Source organism: Microtus ochrogaster, unplaced genomic scaffold, assembly GCF_000317375.1.
Source record: "Microtus ochrogaster isolate Prairie Vole_2 unplaced genomic scaffold, MicOch1.0 UNK1, whole genome shotgun sequence".
Classification (NCBI taxonomy): Eukaryota; Metazoa; Chordata; class Mammalia; order Rodentia; family Cricetidae; genus Microtus; species Microtus ochrogaster.
The window spans coordinates 11,296,474-11,314,262 of record NW_004949099.1 but is presented as its reverse complement, the minus strand read 5'-3'; the positions used below and the strand labels follow the sequence as shown (position 1 = coordinate 11,314,262).

The following is a 17,789-nucleotide window of genomic DNA, read 5'->3' as shown; positions in this document are numbered from 1 at the left end:
GGGTGCACACTTACTGTGCACACTCACTGTGCTGTCCTATGAAGGGTGCACACTTACTGTGCACACTTACTGTGCTGTCCTGTGAAGGGTGCACAGTTATGTGTGCATTGCTGTGTTGTCTTCTAAACTGTCTTCCTTCTTAGGTGTGCTTTAAAGAAGCTGTGTTTTCATTGCTGCCCCGCATGCGGTACGGGCTGTTCTATAACACGCCTCTGGTAAGCATCTGAGATGACATTCCTGTTTTTAGAAATTATCTGAGATCCCAGGGCAGGAGTATTCGCTGTAACGTGACCTGGTGCTTTTGTTTTAGATCTCTGGCTGTCAGAACACTGGGCTGTTCAGAGCCTTCTCCCAGCATGTGCTGCATAGGCTGAACATCACTCAAGAGGGACCCAAGGTAACGGATATGTTGTGGGTTCTGAGTAGGCTTGACTGTCCAGCTCTAATCAGTGCCACCTTGGAGAGAAGCACATAACCAGGAGGCAGTGTTTGCTATGATGCTGCCTGATCTGGGGTCCTCTGAATTCAGGATTCTGTAGCCACTGAAAATAAGCTAAAAGGTGCTGTAAGAGTATGCTTTATTCTCCTTGTCTCTGTCTATTTCTTTGCCCATGGCTCCCTACCTTCTCCATTTTAACTCCTATAACCCTGCTTAAAAAAAATCTACTCTACCAACCCTGCTTAAAAAAAATCTATTCTACCAACCAATAACCAAGTAATAATATAATGAACAGGTTTTGTCTTCCATGGCTAAAGTGGATACACTTATGTACATTTGTAATAAACCTTTAACTGTGCACATTTCTGGGTGCAGTGTTATATTTTGACAGAGTGTAACTATCACAACATTTGTGTTACCTCAAGCATTGATCATGTCTTTGTTGTGAGAACATTCCAAATCTTCTCCCCTAGCTTTTTGGAAATAGACAATACATCATTGCTAAGCCCAATAACTACATGACATTGACAACAGACCTTGATCCTCCCATATCTGTAATGTGGTTCCAGTAACCACCCTGTGTGTTTCCTTCCCCATCCTTCCCAGTGTCCACCGCCCCCAAGTACATTCTCTACTTCTCTGGTACTCCCCACTATTCTATTGTATGCATCTCTGAGATGAGCTCTGTTAGCTTCTGCGTCTGAGGGAGAGCATATAGTATTTGTCTTTCTGTACCTGACTTATGTGAACATAATGCCTTCCATTGCCCTCTATGCTGAAAGAAATGACAGGTTTTGTCGCTTTACAGAGTTGAGTAATATTCCTGAGATAGCCGTTGAGGACTCGGGCTAATAGTCCCCATTTACTAAGTATGTCCTTAGTGAGTTTTACCTCTCTGGGAAAATGCATTTGAGATTGTTCGGGGGGGGGGGTTCATTTTTTTTTTTTTATCTGAGCACATCCAATTTTTTATTTTGCTCACAGGATGGGAAAGTTCGAGTTACCATTCTTGCACGTAGCACAGAATACCGGAAAATACTGAACCAAAATGAGGTTAGTGTTTTGGTGTGAACTTTTAATGCTATCGTAATGACTCTGCCTTCCAAGGCTAATTACTGTATTTTTCATATTGCACTAAAAGTGTTTAATTTGTAACTATTGGTTTCTAGAGATACCTAATGGTCTATGCTTACTACAGCTACTGTCTTTAGCTTCTTCTCCAAACTCCTTCCCCATCCAGACTAGCTTTACTGTAAATGTACACCTGCAGCAGCTCCATGTAGAATACAGGCAAAACCAAGAGCAAAGAAAACCATGAGTCTTATCTGGACTGCAACAGGAAGCTAAACATTCTCCAGGTAAACTAGTAACAACATGCAAGCATACCTTTTAGGAGATAATTTATATATAAATCACTTGGTATTTCTGTAGCATCCAGCAACACATACAGTTGGAAGAGATTCCATTCATTTAAATGGCTGGGTGTCTTGGAAACTGCTCCTGGGCATCTAGTTCCTTTCAGCAGCGCAAGATCATAGACTGGAACCTGTCTCAGACTGGGCAGATAATCAAGGGAACCTGGACCCGAGGCTGTTCTTCACTGGTGTCCCACTGTCACAGCAGAGACGTGCAAGTGGAGGCTGAGTGTGCCTGTGAGTCCAGGCCATCAGGAAAGGGCAGGTCAGGGAATAGCACCAAGCCAGTGGTGCTGACACTTTCAGACTCTCTAGGCAGACTGCACAAAAGTTTTGAGGTGAGATTAGCAATTCTGCTCCAAAATGCAAACCCAGGAGTAAGTACCCAGGCTGCTGCTCTTCCTCCAAGACAAGTTATGGATCCCAGAGGGTATGCCTGACACGGGCAACAGTCCTTTGACTAGATGGATTAGTGAATAGGGAGTAAGACTCAGGCTTGTGTAGCCCAGGCTGACCTTGAACCCAGTATGTAGGCTTAACTGCTCTCGAACTCACAATCCCACTGACTCAGCCTCATAAGTACTAGGACTACAGCCTGGCTCCCAGGTGGTCTGGTTAAATGATGGTTACTGCAAACTTGGCCCAGTGCAAGGTCTGTTGAGATAATCGTGTGTGGTTGGAAATTAGAGAAATGACTCTCAGACACATGGAATTCCTTTGATGTGAGTCCACCTTGCTAAAAGACTAAATCTCATGCTTCCTACTTAATTCTCCCCTGGGGGTAAAGTGGCTGCATGTGTGTTGTGCAGTTGTGCATACATATGTATAAAATGGAGCCACTAATTAGATGCATTCGACCACTCATAGGCATTGCTGAAGAACTGAGATTGTGTGGTGAGCAGAGCAGGATTAGGTTCCCTCCCTCTCTTCCTCTCTCCTGCTCTCTCTCTCCTTCTGTGCCAGGGATTGAACCAAGGGCCCTTCTTCATCTTGGTCAGACTCCCTACCACTGCCCAGATTAATGCTTTCTGTGACCGTTGATGTTGCCACTGTTGTGCAGGACCACTTGGTAGAGATGCAAACCCTTACAGGGTCAGTTACAGTGTTGTGATCACTACATCAGCAGAATCATGATGCTGCTTCGACAGGACATTACACTGCCCTGTTGCACTCTGTCGACCAGAACAACAGCCAAAAGTGATTTGAGAAATTACATAGAAAGAGTATTTTTTTTTCTGCCAATACTTCAGTATTTCCAGAAAATGGGGTTTAAACTTTTTGTGGTTTGTTTGGAAAGAGGTATTGGCTGGAAAGAGCCATCTCAGCATAGTGTCTGGAGCATTGTCCCCTCATCCTCAAAGTACCCAGTGGCTGTGAAATTATAGGAAAACAGGGTCATCAATTCCAGAGATAGGGTAAATGTTTGAATTCAAATATGGTCTAAAATGATAGGGACAAGTGATGCTTAATGCAAACAAATTTTTATCTGCAAAAATTAATAAACTTTAGAAGTTGGGAACATGGCTCAGTGGGTAAAGTGCTTACCATACAAGCATGAAAATCTGAGTTTGACCCCAGAACCCATATATAGTATCCTGGCTTTTTTTTTTTATTTGAACCTAAGTTCAAATGCCCAGCACGGATATAAAAGCCAGGGTGCATGTAACTATAACCCCAATACTGGGGAACAGCAGCATGCAGATGCTGGAGCTCACTGACCAGCTAGCTGAGCCAAAAAACAGTGAGCTTCAGGTTCAATGAGAGACCCTGTCTCAGAATATTAAAGAGAAGAAGGGACAAGAAAAATGGCTCAGTCTATAAAGTACCTGCTCTGCAGGCATGAGAACCTGAGTCTAGATCTTTAGAACCCACATACAAAAGCCAAGAGTGGTGACATCTTCCACCATGGGATCAGGAGGTGGGGTGGGCAGGTGGATACCCAAAGCTCACAGACTGAGCAGTCTAAATCAGTGGGCTTCTGGTTCAAGGAGAGAATCTCAGAAAATATAGTTGAAGAATCATGAAGGAACAACAGCTGGTGTTGCGCTTGGGTCTCCAAATACATACACACCTGCAGACACACGTTTGCACATCCATACAGACATGTGTAGCACACACATACCACAAAATAAAAAAATAGTGACATGGAAAGCAATGGAAGAAGACATCAATGTCCTCTGGCTTCTTATGTAAAACACAGGTGAATGCACTCTCACATGAGTGCGCTTGTGCACACAGACACACACACACACACACACATACACACACACACGGCAGGTGTGGCTGGCTTCAGGGCAAATGAAATGCATAGTATTTCTGAGGAGCAAGACGTGAGGATGTCCTTTATACACACAGCACTCTTTGAACACAGAACACACACACAAAACCAATTTTAATTAAAAGCAAACTTATAGGATTCACAAAGGAAAGCAGAAAGGAGTAATTCTGCATGTTCTTCTGTTTTTCTAGCTGGTGAATGCTCTGAAAACAGTATCCACATTTGAGGTCCGGATTGTTGATTACAAGTACAGGTGAGCTTTGGGCAGGGCAGATTACCTCTAGATTGAGACACTTCCTGGTGGGTGCATAGCACTTCTGCAGTGGGCATTCTTGGCCCTCGTAGTCCAAGAAGTGAGACTCAGACACTCACTAAGCCAAATGGGAGTGACAGGGGACTTAGGTTCAGGGGGGCTGCTGAGCTTTCTGAGGTCTCCTGTTCAGGTACAATCTTATATTTCCAGAGAAATAATGAGTCCAGATTTTTACTTGAAATTTCTGAATTTTTAAAAGTTACCAACCAGTATTAAATTTTAATATACATATACACTCATATTCACATTTATAGACATTTGCACATGCACACCTATACAAATATATAAATATATATGTATGTATTGTCTAATTTACCATGTTAGCTAATCGATTTCAACATCGAAGACCATTAATTAAAAAAACATTTATGAAATATTTATATTTCTTTTTAAATTCTGGTGGAACCAAAAGGCTTAGAATGAGAGCATGCTTCTTACTGCTGTCTAGGAATTTCTGCCGGTTTGAGGACAGTCATACTGTAATGGCAGCACATTCCAGGTAGCAGAAGTCTATCAGTGTAAGAGAGATGAAACGGGGCTGGAGAGATGGTCAGTGGTCAAGAGCACTTGCCGCTCTTACAGAAAACCCAGGCTTGATTCCCAGCACTCACATGGTGGTGAACCAGCTGTTTACTCAAGTTCCAAAGACACCAATGCCCTGTTCTGATCTCCGGGGGGGGCACCAAACACACACATGGTACACAGACATACATGCAGGCCAAACACACACATACAATAAAATGAATAAATCTAATTTTAAAAATTCAAAAAGAAAGCCCCAAAGGAAAGGCCCAAAGAAGAAGCGAAATTTTCTCTATTCCTCATCTTCCCATGATCACAAGCCACAACCCAAATTTATGACAGTTGCTGGTTTTTTTTTTCTATATTAAACACACCCTGCAGACGATACCTGCCATAGATGTACTTCCTTCCGCTACATAAGCTTGGGAGTGCTACACCACACTCATCAGCTCTTACTTCCTAAAGTGATGATGAGTCCTGAAGGATGTGACCATTAACTGTCCACTGGGCTTCAAAACTGGGGTGCAGGTATGGTGGACAGTGTGCCTCTTGTGTTGAGGACCTCAGCCCCGAGTGCAGACCTGTGAGGCTGTCAGGCAGTCCTTGCATGTGAAGGCTTCCTGTTATGTCCCACTGGCTTTCTGTTAGCTTCCACCTGCAGCTGTGCTCTGAGGATGTAACGCTCCTCTGTGTCACAGAGTACATTCTGCTGCAGTGGCTTCTTCCATTGGCACACAGGACTTGTGTGACCAAGATGGAGGCCTGGCATCAACCTGAAGGAGCCAGAGAGGCACCTCTGTTGCTGGGCCATTGCCTGCTTTCAAGGCTGTCTGAACATTTTCCTGGTAAAGCAAGGGAAACAAATCCATACTGGTCAGTCTGTGGTGATCATTAATAACTGATTAGCATGGACCTCTGTGATTGCCAGTCCAAGACGGTTCTCCAGCTGGCAAGTCCAAGGGCTTTACCTGTGTTTACCTGAGCAAACACATCTGTCTTGGCTTCCTTTTCTACTGCTGGGATAAAAATACCTCGACACAAACAACCGAAGAGAAGAAGGTTTATTTGCCTCCTAATTCCAGGCTACAGCCTATCATGTCGGGGAGTCCAGGTGCAGGACCTTGAAGTAGCTAGTCACATTACATTCACAGCCTCCGGGCAGAGAGCAGTGAGTTCATGCCTACATGCCAGTGGACAGCTTGCTCTCCCCTCTTCATTCAGTCCTGGACCTGGCCATGAAATGGCTCCACCCATATACAGGGTGGGTCTTCCCACCAAAACCCACTTAAGAAAAACCCCTCACAGTATTCCTGCGTGCCCACCTAATCTAGACAGTTCTTCATGGAGACTCCCTTCCTGTGGGAGTCTACAATGGGTCAAGCCAATCAGCATTCACCATCACTTATCATGTCCTTACCTTGGTACCAGTTCACATTCCTAGGCAAACAGAGACACCTTTCCCTGGTGTGAGACATACAGAAAGAGTGTCTCCCTTTCCTGTTTCCTTGTCTTGTTTTTGGATTGTTTTGAAAACCTGATATAAGAAAGAATTTACCTTTTCTTCTGAGATCTTTACCATTCTCGACTTTGGATACCTATTCCTCTGTGACTATTGAGTGCCCCTGCCCCAACACCATATTTCAGTTCTCATTCCCAGCCTCACTCAGTACATCTGTGTGGATTGATTTCAGGTGGGCATGTCTGCATCTACTAGTGTTACAGGTGTAGACCAGAGTCTGCCTGGCTCTAACTTGGCAAGAAGGGAAGCAAGGGATGGGGTATGCAGTGACCGTTTATGGGTCGTTGGCATATACACCTGCCTCTCCAGTTTTGTAATGTGCCTTTGAGAGCATGCTCTCCTGGCAGAACAAAGCACACATAGGCCAATGGGTTCCTTTACTGTTGCCTTTCCTATGTTCATCTCTGGTCCCTACCCCTCCACACACACGGTTTTCTATCCTTACACTCCACTGGTATCTTGGCTTTAAAGGACATCTGTGAAATCTTAGCTTCCTGCAAAGACAGACAATGGCTTGTTGCATCTAAGATCATCTTACGTATGTGGCATTGAGGAACACACGTCACATAATTTATTTTCTTTTTCATATTATTTTCTTTTATGTGTATGGGCACTTTGCCTGCATGTATGTATGCCTGTGTGCTGCATGTCTGCTGTGACGGAGGGGGCCAGGAGAGTGTTTCTAATCCCTTGGAACGGAAGTAACGGATGGTTGTGAACTGTCGTGTGGTTGCTGGGAATTATCAGACCCTCTGGAAGAGCAGCCAGTGCTCTGAACTGCTGAGCCATTTCTACGGCACCCTCATTTTCATTTTTAAAAAGTTCTTTTATTGCTTACTGAGAGTAGTTTTCAGCTTGGGATATTCTGGTATCTCATTAGCACTTGCTCGCTTCCCTTTTCCAGGAAGACGGAAGATTAGGGCTTCCTGCTAGGAGCTCTGCCCTGCAGTATTATCTTTCTGCATACATCTGAATGGCACCTTTTATTTGAATTATATCTATTTCTGTAATGATGTTGATATCGTGTAATTTTTTTATTAACGTTCCCTTGAGAAACAGAAAGTTTGTGTTTAAAGAATGTGTTATCAAAAGAATGAATTAAATTATTAGTACTGGAGTGCATTTGGAGTTATCCTAAAGGCACGGATGTAGAATATGACACAAATGTACCAATACTGTCACTGTGGGTCATGAACTCACTCACTCTTTGTCTCCCTCTCTCGTGCTGTCCCACGTTGCAGAGAGCTCGGGTTTTTAGATCAGCTGAGGATCACGCACAACACAGACATATTTATCGGCATGCACGGAGCCGGCCTGACCCACTTACTTTTCCTTCCAGACTGGGCTGCTGTATTCGAGCTGTGAGTACAGGGTGCATCTGTCCATGGGAAACTTATGAGCCAGGTTCTGAGCTAAGGGTTCTCACCCTGGCATTAGGTGGCCTAGCAGACTCCCGCCAAGCTACATCATGGTAGTATCTGGAAAAGGAAAGCAACCTCTGGCTAAAAGGTCTGAGGTCTGCCAACACTGTTAGGAAGCAGCTACTCCCTCCTTCCCTGTAGCCTCAACACCGTACTTAGGATGTAGTCTTGTGGTTTCCCAACACCGAGTTCACTACCATCTGCTTCTTCCACTGTGAGCCCTTCCCTCTCTGTGACCAGTATCATTACTCTGCCGAGAGAGAACAGGGTAGTGATGGCCGGGATAGCAGAGGCACCATCTCCAAAGGTGGATTGCTTACCCAGCATGTATGAGGCAGAGCCAGGGAGGGCATGGATCCATAAGAAGACTACTGAACGGAAGCTGGTTACAAACTTTCAATATTCTGCTTGACATTTTCGAGCAGTTAGTGAGGTAAAAGGTGAATGGGAATTCTGTCTTAATTCATTTGTCCTAGAGGAAGAGAGGGGAGGATGGAAGAAAGGAGAAAGGGAAGGGGAAGCAAGTGAGATACTGGAGCCCAGAAGACCTGGGGTGGGAGTTTGCTTCCTTCATTAAACAGCTGTCTAACCTTGAATGTGCTGCCTGCCTCCCTAACTCCATTTTCCATGTATGTAAAGATAATATCTTACAAGATAATCTCCAGTCCATAGGCAGTAGAACCTATTGAATAAGGTGCCCACTCCTTGCCCTTACTCTATTCTCTTAAAATTAAGGTAAGGTTCTGAGAATACCATTTTAAATTGTTTTTACAGTGTTGGGGATCATACCGAGTGCCTATGCATGCCACCACAGACCTATGTCTCCTCACCCTGAGCCTGTTTGTAAAAATATCTCACTTACTAGAGGTTTTAATGATTCCCCCCCCCCTAGATTGTTACACACTGGGCAACCCCCTAGACAAAAGCATCATTTTGTGACACCCTTGTGTCTTAGGTACAACTGTGAAGATGAGCGCTGTTACTTAGACTTGGCCAGGCTCAGAGGCGTCCATTACATCACCTGGCGGAAGCCCAGCAAAGTGTTTCCTCAAGATAAGGTAACATCCAGTCAAATGGTTTGGAGTCTAGTAATTAACATGAGAGCCACCACCGAGTCTCAAAGATACAGTGTTCTTCTCCTGAAAACTGAGGTGTATTTTATATTTGCAAATTGGAGAAAACCTCCATATTGATAAAATAGCTTACATCAGATTATATATAGCAGCCACCAGCAAACCGTAGCTCTGTGGTATAAATCTGGCCCATCCATTGCTTTTGTAAATAAAGTTTTATTGGGAGCAGCCACATTTGTCTGCATATTGTCTGGTTTTGCTTGTGCATTTCCTTGGCAGAGCATCTGTGTCTGAGAGTAGATGTTGACAATGTTGAATATATTATTGGGACCTCTGTGGAAAAAGCTTGCCAGCCTCTGTTGAATAGCATAAGTTAAAATAGTTTCTTTAGCTAAAGTAAAATAAAAGACACACCCTCAGTGACTTTGGTTTTGTTCTGGCTTGTCTCTGCAGGGGCACCATCCAACGCTGGGAGAGCACCCGAAGTTTACCAATTACTCTTTTGATGTAGAAGAGTTCATGTACCTTGTCCTTCAGGCTGCAGAGTATGTTCTGGGACATCCACAGTGGCCATTTAAGAAGAAACATGATGAACTGTAGAAATGTTACTTTTGTTTACAAGAAGAGAGTGTTTAAACACATCTAGACTCATGATCAAAGGAGCAAACAACCCGTCATAGCCTACTGCAAGAGGAAACATGACGTTTTACTATTGAATATAGCTCAGGCTGGCCTTGAACTAACAAGCCTCTGGACCTCCTGTGTGCTGGGATTACAGGTGTATACCACCATGCCTATCTACAAAATTTACTTTTTCTGTATGAAAACATACTTTCAGGATATTTTGTCTTTAAGTGTTTCATGTGTGTATTGTGTCATTGCTATTTACTGATAGCAATAGTATTTTTGCACTGAAAAAAGTTACTTTTATAGTTCAAAGTTGGGCAGGCGCCCCTGGTGTTGCAGAGCTTTCCTGCTGGGACCAAAGTTGTCAACCTAAGCAGCTTTAGAATCTCTAAGTGTGTTTGTTAACTAATGTGATTGCATAGTTTCACAATGTTCCACCTTGTCGTTTATCTACTTGGTTTGGTATTTTCATTGTCTGTTCATAACTATAGTTGTAGACCAGTGTTTAGTTGGCTTCAGGTTATGTGCATCAAGAACCTGAGTCAATCATGCCGTTGTATTTCCTTTCAATCATGCTCTCCCCTAATGTAATGGCCGTGCTAATAAGGACCCATCAGAACATTCTGCAGTACCATCTCTGTAGACCCATCAGCCGTGAGAACATCACGTTGACATGGCGTGAAGTCATTGTTTGCATCCGGCAAGCATTTGTAAGCACATACAGCTGTGTGCATCTACCTCTGGCAGGGGGAAAGCAGCCCTAACAGTTGCAAAAATGTAAATATTACAAAATGGCCACATGAAGAGACTCTCCCTATTTTTTTTTTAAATAGGATCATAAAACAAAACAAAACAAAACAAACAGCAGAGCTGTGAATGACTCAATCGAAATGAAAAGGCTCAGAAAGTGGCTCTGTTTAAATGGGATGCCCGAGTAGCGGGCTTGTCCTTGAACGGCTGTTGATGAGCATCCGGCTCGGCAGTCAGAAACCATGGGTTTGTACTACTGTACAGTGTGATGTTTGCATCTTATTAACATTTGAGCTGTCTTGCAGAGAAGCTGCTTTTCGTTTTTACAGTGGACTAAACAAATCACAGCCAAGGATTTTATTTTTAAATTTTAGAGAAGTGATCCCCTCTCCCCGAAAAACTCCACAATATTGGTAACTGTGCCTCCTCAGAAGTTTACTGCCTTTTGCTTTCAGGGCTCAGTAACTGAGCTGTAAACTTTATTTATTAAAATATCGTTAAAGAAAATAGTGACCCACTATAGGTGAGACTTCTGTTTGGGTTTTAAGATTGTTTGGAAAGAATTGTAACTTTAGAAACTGGTAAATGACAGGGTTGCTGCTGTTGTTTGTGTGGTGGCGTACTAAATGATCAGTAGGGCGGGGTGTGGAGGGGGCGTGTTCTACGGGAAAGGGTCTCTAAGGAGGAGCTGTTGTGCCAGTCATGGAGGGTAAACATCCGAAGACTGCCTCTGCAAAGTCATTTGAATTTTCATCCTCTTACCTCATTTCAAGCAATACAGGGACCCATGCTTCCAGACTACCAGCAACTTTGGGAACTGAGAACAATTTCTTAGTAAAACTATATTTGGCGTGGTTGCAATGTCACACGCCTTTAATCCCAGCCCTCGGGGGCAGAGGCAGGTGAATCTCTGTTCTCAAAGCCAGGCTGGTCTAAAAAGCGAGTTCCAGAACAGCCAGGGCTACACAAAGAAACCCTGTCTCAAAAAACCAAAAACCAAACAAACAAAACTATTTTAAGATTTTGCAAAGACAGAATATATGTTATATAAATAAGAAAGTTGTTTAAAATTTTAATTATGGGACTAACTCTTATCACATATTTTGTGGGAGCAGAAGATCTTTGAATTGTAAAATGTAGACATAACTCTTTTTATTATGTCTGTAAGGACATGCATGGCTGTGGAATAAAACTTTTTATATTTTATTTAAATATCTGAACATCTTCAGGGTTTTTTGTGTCTGAATGTCATATCATTTGCTTTTAAAAAAAAACCTGATAGCTTGTACATGATTTTAAAAAGTAATTAGCTCACTGATGAAGGATTCAGCGTAATCAAAAATTATCTTACATTTATTTAGCAGTTATTTTTATCTGATGCTTCCACAAATGTGGACCCGAACAAACCTTACCAAAATGGTGGGAGGATAATGGCTCCTGATTTCAAGAGCAGGTCAAATGCTATTCGGTGATGTCCCTGAAGGTCCCAGGTCTTGTCATTCCACAGCCAGATCTCCATTGCTTCGTTTGCTTACTCATGCGGTCAACACTGATCCAGCCGCTACTGTGTATCAGTTACTCTTGTAGCCTCAAGGAAGACAGCCTAGGACCAAGGAACTTAGGTTGTGCTAGAGAAGATGGGCATTAAGCTACATTGATATAGAAGAACACAGTGTTCCAGACCCTGGTACTATTGTGGAGAAAGGCAAAGTAAGAAAGAGGCGTGGACTCTGGAGTTTAGTGGAGTCTTGTGTGGTTAAGTATGGGGTTTTAACTGAGGGGGTAGCACTTGAGTCTCAAAGATGAGAAGGAGGTGAGGGATGGAGGTTGATTGATGATCTGGCGAAGAGCGTGCCAAGAATACAGAACAGTAAGTGCTGAAGTCCTGAGGCGGAAGCATGTGTATTGAGTTTGAGGAACAGCCAATGTAGCTGGTATGGTAGAGGAGAGAGAGTTTCTTCAAGGACGATGCCACATGTAGATGGCAAGGCTCTTGGCTTTCCACTCTGACGAGGCATAGCTCATTGATGGATCTACATAGAGGAGTAAAGACCTGGCTTTCCCTTGGCTGTTGTGCTGAGAGCAGGTAGCAGACAGATATCTTAGGTCACATTCTCTGGGTACCAGACTCTGGGATGAAGGATTGCAAGTTGGTGGTTTATTGTGGGTGGATTCTCATGGTTAACACAGGTGAGGAAGCATGGGGTCCCAAAAAGGCCAGGTCTGGGCAGGGGGGAACATCACCTGGAGTTAAGTAGAAGGTCCTCAGGGGCATTATAGAACCCAGAATTTGTTGCTGGGCAGTAGTGGTGCTTGCCTTTAATCTCAGCACTTGGGCGGCAGAAACATGGGGATTTTTGTGACTTTGAAGCCTGGTCTACAGAGCGAGTTCCAGGACAGGCTCCAAAGCTACACAGAGAAACCCTGTCTCGAAAAACCAAAACATGGCAAGCCAAAAGAACATAGGATCTTTCAGAGAAGTCGAAATGGAGGCAGGAGGTGTTATCATCCAGGTTGGGGCTACAGAGGTGGAGAATAGGGAAACCTTGACCGGGGTAATTCCCTCCAGCTGGAACAGTTATGAGGAGAACATGCTAATCTACCCTCCCCACAGCCTGGAGGCTGAGAGCCTGTCCACAGGGAGAAGGAACGGCACACCGTGCAGCTTCCCCTGCCAGCGAGGGCAGTGAGTGGGCTGGTTCCATTCTCCTGTCAACTTTCTGTCAACCTGAAGTTTGATTTTAGAGTCTTCATTACATGCAGATTTTATTTTTATTTGTTTAAAAACACCATAAACTTCAAACTGTAGATTGTCAAGGGTAAGGACAGTTTATTATTTCTCATGTGGGGGGCCATACTCGAGCCCTGTTGATTAATTAATCAATTTGTTAGTTCGTTAATTCCCCATTCCTACAATCTTTCTAAAGTCCCAAAGATCATTCTTCTATATGTTTAAACAGAGCAGGGCAGAACTGTGCCCAAAGTCACCAGGCCAGCGACAGAGAGTTGAATGCAGAGGTTTTCTTGTGAAGGGATTCAACTGGGGATGCTTACACGGAAGCTAGGTAAGGAGGGCGAGCGGGCAGAAGAGTTAGTGGGGAACAAAGAGAATGGAAAATGTCCTAACGTTTCTTACAATTGCCAAGTGGTTTTCTTTGAAGTACAGACAAGGCAGAGAAAATAGAAAACTGTTTTCAACTGGAACTATGTCAGTCAGCTCAGTTGTGATCGCTGTATTAGCCGCTTTTCCCATGACTGTGTCAAAATACCCTACAAAGGCAACTTAAGGAAGGGATGAAGAAAAGGCTTACTTTGGCCCAGAGTTCAAGGATGCCTCCATCGTGGCTGCAAAGTCACAGCCTCAGGAGTCTGAGGCAGCTGGTTGCGTTGTCTCACTACTCATGAAACAGACACCCATGAGGGCTGGGTGCTCAGTGCTCAGTATCCTTTATACTCAGTCCAGGACCACAAGTCCATAGAATGGTGGTGCCCACTTTCATGATGGGCCTTCACAGCTCAGCTGAACCTGCCTAGGAACACTCGCCTTTGGTGCATTGTCACGGTTATTCTACATCCAGACACGGTAATGATGGGGACCCACCACAATTGTCGGGGATTGGAACCAGTGGTTTAAAACAACCTTCTGGGGAAAGGGAAGTCACTCAGCTGGTAGGTTTGTCTCAGGTGTGGTGATGTACATTTATACTGTGTCAGAAGTTGTAGGCAAGAGGCTCAGAAGTTTAGGGTCAACTTCAGCTGCTGAATTTGCGGTCAGTCTCAGCTACATGAGACTGTCCTAAAAAGGAAAAACAAAACAAAACAAAACGCCACTAACAAGCAAACATGCCAACCTCTCTCAAGCTCTCAAGCATGGGATACTGCCAGAACACTCGAAGACCACTCTTCTCTGGGATACATCAAAAGATGCAGCCATCATTCTTAGAGAGAGAGAGAGAGAGAGAGAGAGAGAGAGAGAGAGAGAGAGAGAGAGAGAGACTGATCTGATTTGAGCAATTTGCTCCGTTTTTATTGTCTGTGGGCTGGTGTATCTAGTGACCACGAGGTGGCAGTCAAACCCTTCCAAATGGCCATGGCCTCTGGGGCCTGTGCTGGCTGTGAGGTTCTCATTCTTCACTATAGGCTTCTGAGCGTGGAGGAAGGCCTGATTCCCACTATGGAGTGGTGGTGCTGGTGCGGGTGGTGGATTTCATTCCTTAAGTGAGCAAACCTGCATCACTGGGACAGCTTACAGGATGACAGGGGAGGTACCGGCGATACCTTTGCTGCAGCCAACATTTGCATATTGGTAATATCTCCTCATCTAGTGAAGGGACTAGTGCTTGGTGCCCTGGAAGATGATTCTAGTGACAGAAGCTGTAAGTCAGGATGCAGGCTGGAAAGCCTGGGAGTTTAACTGGCATCTGAGCTCTGCTGAAAGCCCATATGCAGTATGTTAATATTTCAGTTCCACTTAGAACTGAAATTCTTTCTTGTGCGGTCTTCTCGTGGGCCTCACTGCTATTTGTTCGAACAGAATTCTGATTAGATGAGCTCACTGATGGCCAGAAATCCAAGAATTATAGAACATAAATTGCTGTTTAGTGAGGTGAGGTGCTAATATTGAGCCCACATGGGTATGACCTAGTGCAGTTCTCTTCAGGTATGTGTTAGTTATTTGTGTCATTGCTGTGACAAGCTATTGGACAACAGAAAATTACGGAAGGAAGGAAGGAAGGAAGGAAGGAAGGAAGGAAGGAAGGAAGGAAGGAAGAAGAAAGGAAGGAAGGAAGGAAGGACCTGTTTGTGTGATAGTTTGAGAACACGCTTCATCACAGCAGAGAAGGCAGAACGAGAGGTGGCTCCTGGTCCCAGTTGGAAGGAGCAACACTCAACTGCTTTCTCCTGTTTATTAAGTTTGGGACTCTACCACATGCAGGCCAGTTCCCTCCTCAGACAAACCTTGTAGATATATCCACATGTGCGTTTCTGCGGTGGCCCTAAATCCCATCGAGTTGACAAGAACTGGAAACCCCTTCAAAGTGTTCGCTTCATTTAATCTTCACAACTTCGTGCTCCAGACTGGGAGACTGAAAGACGCGGCAGTGGCCTTTCAGGGTGTTTCCTCTTACATGATTTTGAGCCATGTTCATATCATGGTTTTGTTTCCGATCTGATTCCAAGATGCATTCCAGGAGCGTATTTCTCCATCTTTCACGTGGATACGCAAGTCAGACGGTTTCAGGCTTCTGGAAGATGAGGTACTCTGTGACCTTGGTTGTCTAACCCTGTGGAGCTTTTGATAAAAAAAAAATTCTAATTATGTGTTTTCCAGTTTGCTTTCTGTTGCTGTGAGAGAAACAAAACACACACACATACACACACATGCAATCTTACAATCAAAAAGCAACTTGGGGAAGATAGGGTCTACTTATATTTATACTTCCAGATCACAATCCATCATTAAAATAATCAGGGCAGAAACTTGTGACAGAAACTCAGGGACAGGAACCATGGAGGAACTCTGCTTGTTGGCAAACTCGCTGTTTCATGCTCAGCCAGCTTACATATCCAGCCCAGGCCTGCCTACTTCCGGCCGATGCTACCCACAGTGCGCCGCCCTCTCCCGTCCACTATTAATCCAGACATGGCCACAGGCCAATCTAATCTGGGAAAACCCCTCATCTGAGACTCCCTCAGATGACCTTAGACAGTTCAAGTTGACAGCTGATTCTACCAATGAGGGGAGGGAGGTTGTACTTGTGAGTACGGTGCCTGTGAAGGCCAGACGAGGGCGTTGTATCTCCTGGGCTGGGGTTACAAGTCCCTGTGAACTGTAGGACATGGGTCTGGGAACCTAGGGCTCTCCCCAAGAGTAGTGGTACACGTTCTTAATCACTGGGCCATCATGCTGTCCCTGGAACTTCACTTTTCTTGTAAACCAGTGATGATGTATATTAGGCAGGATGGATTTAAGGAGGTAAAGAGGAAACAAATCGGTGTTTGTTTGCTGCTTCTGCTCAGCCTGGTTCAGCGAATGCTGTTATCATGTCGTGGCGCATGAATTTATTGCTATTTAGAGGAAAGACACCTGCGGACCATTTTAGTCCCTCTCTTAGGGTCTCTTCCAGTCCCGGCCAAACAATATTTCTAGGGCACAGACTAGCTGTGTAGTTTGTTAAATGTCCCCAGGTGTTTCTGATTCAGAGCAAGCTGGGGCTGCTGGCTTAGGAGATATTGGCAAGCTCCTGGAAACAGATCAGCCCATGCCGAGGTACCTTCCACTGGGTGTCAACCGGGTGATGCTTGGGAAATGTTACCTCAAGTCAAGTTAAAAAGACATCCTCTTGGCACCTTTGACATACGAGTTGTATGTAGAATCGTGAGCAGGAAGATGTGCTATAGACTCCACACATGATTTCACATTGAATCTTTGCCTTCAGGTACATGGAGGGTGATGTGAAGATTGCACAGGCAACACAGCTTCCTTCTGGGGAAGAGGACATCAGGTAGTGCCATCAGCATGAAGTTGCTCCAGTCAGTTGTATGTTAGTATATGCAAATATGTGTGCATGTGTATGTGCATATATATGCATATGCGTGGATGTGTGTGCACATGTGTGCATGTGTGTGGAAAGCAGGAACACTTTAGATGCTGTTCCTTAGCAATGCCTCTTCCCTTTTGAGATAGGGTGTCTCTCTGAACTCAGAGGGCATAAGCTAGGCGAGGGGGCTAGCCAGTGAGCCCCAGGCATCTACTTGTCTAGTCTTTTCAGGGTAAAGATTACAAGTGTGCTGCCCTGCTTGTCCAGCTTTTATGTGGGTTCCTAGCATTGAATCTGGGTCTTCGTGCTTGCGAGGCTTTGCTGACTGAGCTGTCCCCTGACCCTCTGCTGCGTGTTGCTGGTGGAATTAACTCAGTTGTGTTATCTGATCCGTGTTGATAGGGTGAGGATAAATAGTTGAACCAAGACCTGGCTAATATGGAGGCTATAGGATGAAAGAGTCATATGTGGCTTCTGCTGGGTGTAGTTTTCATTTGACGAAGAGATTGATAAAGTCCTTTGGCAAAGTCCAGGATACATGCACCCCTTTTGTATGGGGTCAATTATAAGCCACTTGTCAAGGACCCACGAGGCCATTGGTGTTTTCAGACTATGAACTGGGCAATCCAAACCAACCAACCAAACAAAAAAACCACCCACTGATAACAGCATCATGGGCCCTGGAAGTGTTACTATCAAAGCACACTGTGAAATAGACACCGACTGAAATTGAGGGTGTAGGATCTGAGTTGTCACACTCCATATTTAATGTCATCGAGACTGATGTAGCTGCAGTGACATCAGGTGATTCAATCAGTAAGACTAGCATGGGTGAACAGGACATGGTAGCATCCTGAGAAATCTGCTAACTAAATTGCAAGGGTCCCGGA

General features: G+C 44.4%; 1 protein-coding gene across 1 annotated transcript in view; it reads left to right on the top strand.

Moving 5' to 3' along the window:
• The window catches only part of Eogt (EGF domain specific O-linked N-acetylglucosamine transferase), a 37,713-nt gene extending 26,144 nt beyond the window's left edge, over positions 1-11,569 (top strand). Inside the window, exons 11-17 of the mRNA XM_005364922.3 lie at positions 144-215; positions 311-397; positions 1,424-1,492; positions 4,324-4,385; positions 7,728-7,847; positions 8,863-8,965; positions 9,434-11,569. Of these exons, the coding sequence (XP_005364979.1) occupies positions 144-215; positions 311-397; positions 1,424-1,492; positions 4,324-4,385; positions 7,728-7,847; positions 8,863-8,965; positions 9,434-9,580 (660 nt within the window). The 3' untranslated portion in view covers positions 9,581-11,569. The remainder of the gene's footprint in view (positions 1-143; positions 216-310; positions 398-1,423; positions 1,493-4,323; positions 4,386-7,727; positions 7,848-8,862; positions 8,966-9,433) is intronic.
• Positions 11,570-17,789: the final 6,220 nt, after the last annotated feature.